The 3,501-nt window shown below is 46.3% G+C and overlaps 1 protein-coding gene across 1 annotated transcript in view; it reads left to right on the forward strand.

The window, feature by feature from the left end:
• dok2 (docking protein 2) overlaps nt 1–2,584 on the forward strand; it is a 16,928-nt gene extending 14,344 nt beyond the window's left edge. Inside the window, exons 5-6 of the mRNA XM_072682568.1 lie at nt 4–188; nt 951–2,584. Coding sequence (XP_072538669.1) covers nt 4–188; nt 951–1,964 — 1,199 coding nt within the window. The 3' untranslated portion in view covers nt 1,965–2,584. The remainder of the gene's footprint in view (nt 1–3; nt 189–950) is intronic.
• The last annotated feature ends 917 nt before the right edge of the window (nt 2,585–3,501 follow it).

Consider the following 3,501-nt stretch of genomic DNA (forward strand, 5'->3'; position numbering starts at 1 on the left):
CAGCATCGTCCACAATGAAGGACTTCAAGGTGTCGATGAGGCGGACAGATGCAGCCGAGAGGTGTGGCCTGAGGGGACATTACTTGTTACGGACAGACTTTGACAGCCTTCTTCTAAAAGAGCCAAAGACAGGAGAAGTGCATTTCACCTGGCCGTATCGTTTCCTCCGGAGGTTCGGACGGGATAAGGTATGATTCTTATATATATATATTTATATATATCTTGAGTTTACCGGCGATATTCACTGGCAGTGGAAAATAATATCTCAAATGTTCAAAGGTCCAGAACTAGGACTAAAATCAGGGCTTTTTAGTAAATTTAGTGCCAGGGTTAGGCCCAGGGTTAGGGTTAGACCCAGGGTTAGGATTAGAACCATGGCAAGGATTAGGTCCAGGGTGAGGATTAGAACCATGGTAAGGGTTAGGCCCAGGGTTAGGATTAGAACCATGGTAAGGGTTAGGCCCAGGGTTAGTATTGGAACCAGGGTTAGGGTTAGACCCAGGGTTAAGGATTAGAACCATAGTATGGGTTAGGCCCAGGGTTAGGATTAGAACCATGGTAAAGGTTAGGCCCAGGGTTGGGATTAGAACCATGGTAAGGGTTAGGCCCAGGGTTAGGGTTAGGTCCAGGGTGAGGATTAGAACCATGGTAAGGGTTAGGCCCAGGGTTAGGGTTAGGTCCAGGGTGAGGATTAGAACCATGGTAAGGGTTAGGCCCAGGGTTAGGATTGGAACCAGGGTTAGGGTTAGACTTCATTCAACATCACATTTTAAAAAGTGATATCCCCCCATCTGATTGGGTAGGCCTGTAGGCCTGGGTCTCTCCTCATAGCTACGAGTTAACAAGGCTCATACCTTCAGTGCAAAACTAAAAAGGTAGAAACAGATTGGATGGGGGACTTTTGGGGGACTTTTCTGCTAATCACTACATTGTGCCCTTTCTTAACACAGACAACGTTCTCTTTTGAGGCTGGAAGAAGGTGCGACTCAGGGGAAGGCAACTTTGAGTTTGACACAAAGCAAGGCAACGCCATTTTCCAGTATATTGAGACTGCCATCAGCTTACAGAAAGCAGGGCTATCACAGAGGCAGGGATCATGTGGCACTCTTGATCGAGAGTCCATACCCCAGCCCCCCAAATCCACACCACCCACAGATGGGGGCCCCGTCTACAGTATGTTGACTGAAGGAGCAGTGAAGGATACACCCAAGCAGCCTTCACCCCATCGCACCAGACTGGAGACTCCAACAGACAAGCATCTGACTAGTGTCAAGAGTTTGAACATTGACGCCAAGCCCCCACGCAAGAACCAGGTCAAAACCTTCCGAAGTTGTCCTCTGGCCAACACAGAAGATGCCACCTACTCCCAGGTCACAGCACCAGCTCCGGAGAGAGAGATCCGAGGTGAACAACAGGAGCAAAGCCAGGTGAAAGGTTCTTCTTCCAATTCTGAAGAATCAGACTACTCGCTTCCCTTCGACAACATTGCGAAGAACATCATGGTGGACTTCCTGGCGGCATCGTACCCTCTGCCAACTCCGGAGCCGGATTTGGGGAACAAAAAGCGAGCCAGCCAGGAGAACGCAGAACCCCTTTACGACAGCATAGACGAATCTGCCATCACATCCTCGTTCTCACATCGACCCAAAAGACATCCGAGCTCGTACCGGGTTGAGCACATTTACGATGAACCTGAAGGTTGCGCCATTGCACCAAAGGTACCTTCGTCACTCTATGATGATCCTGAGGAAGTCAAAGGCAACGCTTGGAAGATGCTAGGGACTATGAATGACCCAAGTGGACACGAGTACCCATATAATGCACACGTAGATGACTACGCAGTTCCCAAACCTCCGAGGAGGGCCTTGAAGCCAGAGCAGGAACGTGGGTACAGTGATGAGGAGGACTGTTCACCTTACGATAATGTGATAGTGAAAATGAAAACTACACATATCATTGAATAGTCTTTGATCTTTTCGTTTGTACATAAAGACCCACTTTGCCAAAAGTTTATGGACACTCTTGTTCACAATGTTTCCTTTAAAGGAGTATGAAAAGGTGTTTGCCCCTTTTGCTGCTTCTGAGAAGGCTCTACACTAGATTGTGGACATTGCTGTGAAAAAGATCTGCTTGCCTGAAGAGCATTAGTGAGGTAGGGTTCTGATGATATAAGAATAGTTCTGACACTCCAACATATCCCAAATGTACTGGACAGAGCTCTGTTACTCAAGAGAACCCCACAGCCCAATGCTGGGGGGCTTTATAACTTTCTAGAACTTGTGAATTGACTAGTAAGAAGTCTAGTCTAGTGTCTCCACAAACGTTTGGACGTATAACGTAGAGAAGTTGGACGTTCTTGCGCGTTCTTGCTCACCAGACCATGGGACACTTCAGGGCTTTGCAGTGAAGCCAGTTGGAGAAAGTGTCCGACTGCTGTTGGACTGTAGAGACAACAAACCCACAGGAACATGAAGAGAAGAACGATGGTCGTTGTTGAACGTTGCTCCTCTGAAATAACTGTTATTTAACATAATGCAAAAACATAAACCTTCGGTGTGATAATAAAGAACCTCACTTGACTGCATTGATGTACTTTTCAACTGTAGATAAAGCACACACTCATTTTTTCCACTGCGAGCGATGAAGTGATGGTTACTCGTATGCCATAACATCAAACATCAGTTTTGTATGTGGTGGCCCAAACGGTATGCAGCGGAAATCGCAGTGACCTTCTGCAGTACCTACAAAGTCGCAGCAAATTTCATCTGCTGGCAAATTGGATTGTGATTTGGTTTTAAAGTAACCCACAGCTCTAATGGCCCTTCTCTCTCCTGATTCCAGTGTTATTGTGATGGGAGCTCACAGGTAATTAAAGCCTCTCTGCTCGTCTCTTACAAAACGGCTGATTTCCATCACTTAATCCTCTGCTCAGCTTCTTATTGAGGCAGAAAGGGGATTTCAGATCGTGTGGTTTCGCTGCATTCAGAACATATACGCACCACCTACCGCCGGGCCTTTATTTCCAGGACTGTGTGAATACGAGTAATGAGACAGAGGGAATCTGGGACAGTCGCCGAATGCCACCAGGGCATCCCACCTGCCTGTGTTCATGACTCCTGCAAAAACCTCCTGGATGAGGTTTAGACGAAAAGAAAATTATTTAACTTCTCTTGAATATTGGTTGTCACTGATGTCTTTCAGGAGTGTATATTTTCTCTGGTAAGTGGGACGGGGGGTCAGCAACATCACAGGTAAGCAATCAACAGCTTTCATGCAGCAATTGTAGGTGAAAATAGATACTAAATGAACAAAAATGAGCAGATTTTCAAATTTACTCATAAAGGTTGTCCCATGATACCAGCAAGAACCACGTTCAGTTCAACAAAGAGCTACACTATATGGACAAAAGTAATGGGACACCTGCTCATGGTTTACTGTTTCTTCTGAAATCAAGGATGTCAAAAAGAGCTGATCCTGCTTTTGTTGGAGTAACTGTCTCTA

Source organism: Salminus brasiliensis, chromosome 6 (assembly GCF_030463535.1).
Source record: "Salminus brasiliensis chromosome 6, fSalBra1.hap2, whole genome shotgun sequence".
Lineage (NCBI taxonomy): Eukaryota > Metazoa > Chordata > Actinopteri > Characiformes > Bryconidae > Salminus > Salminus brasiliensis.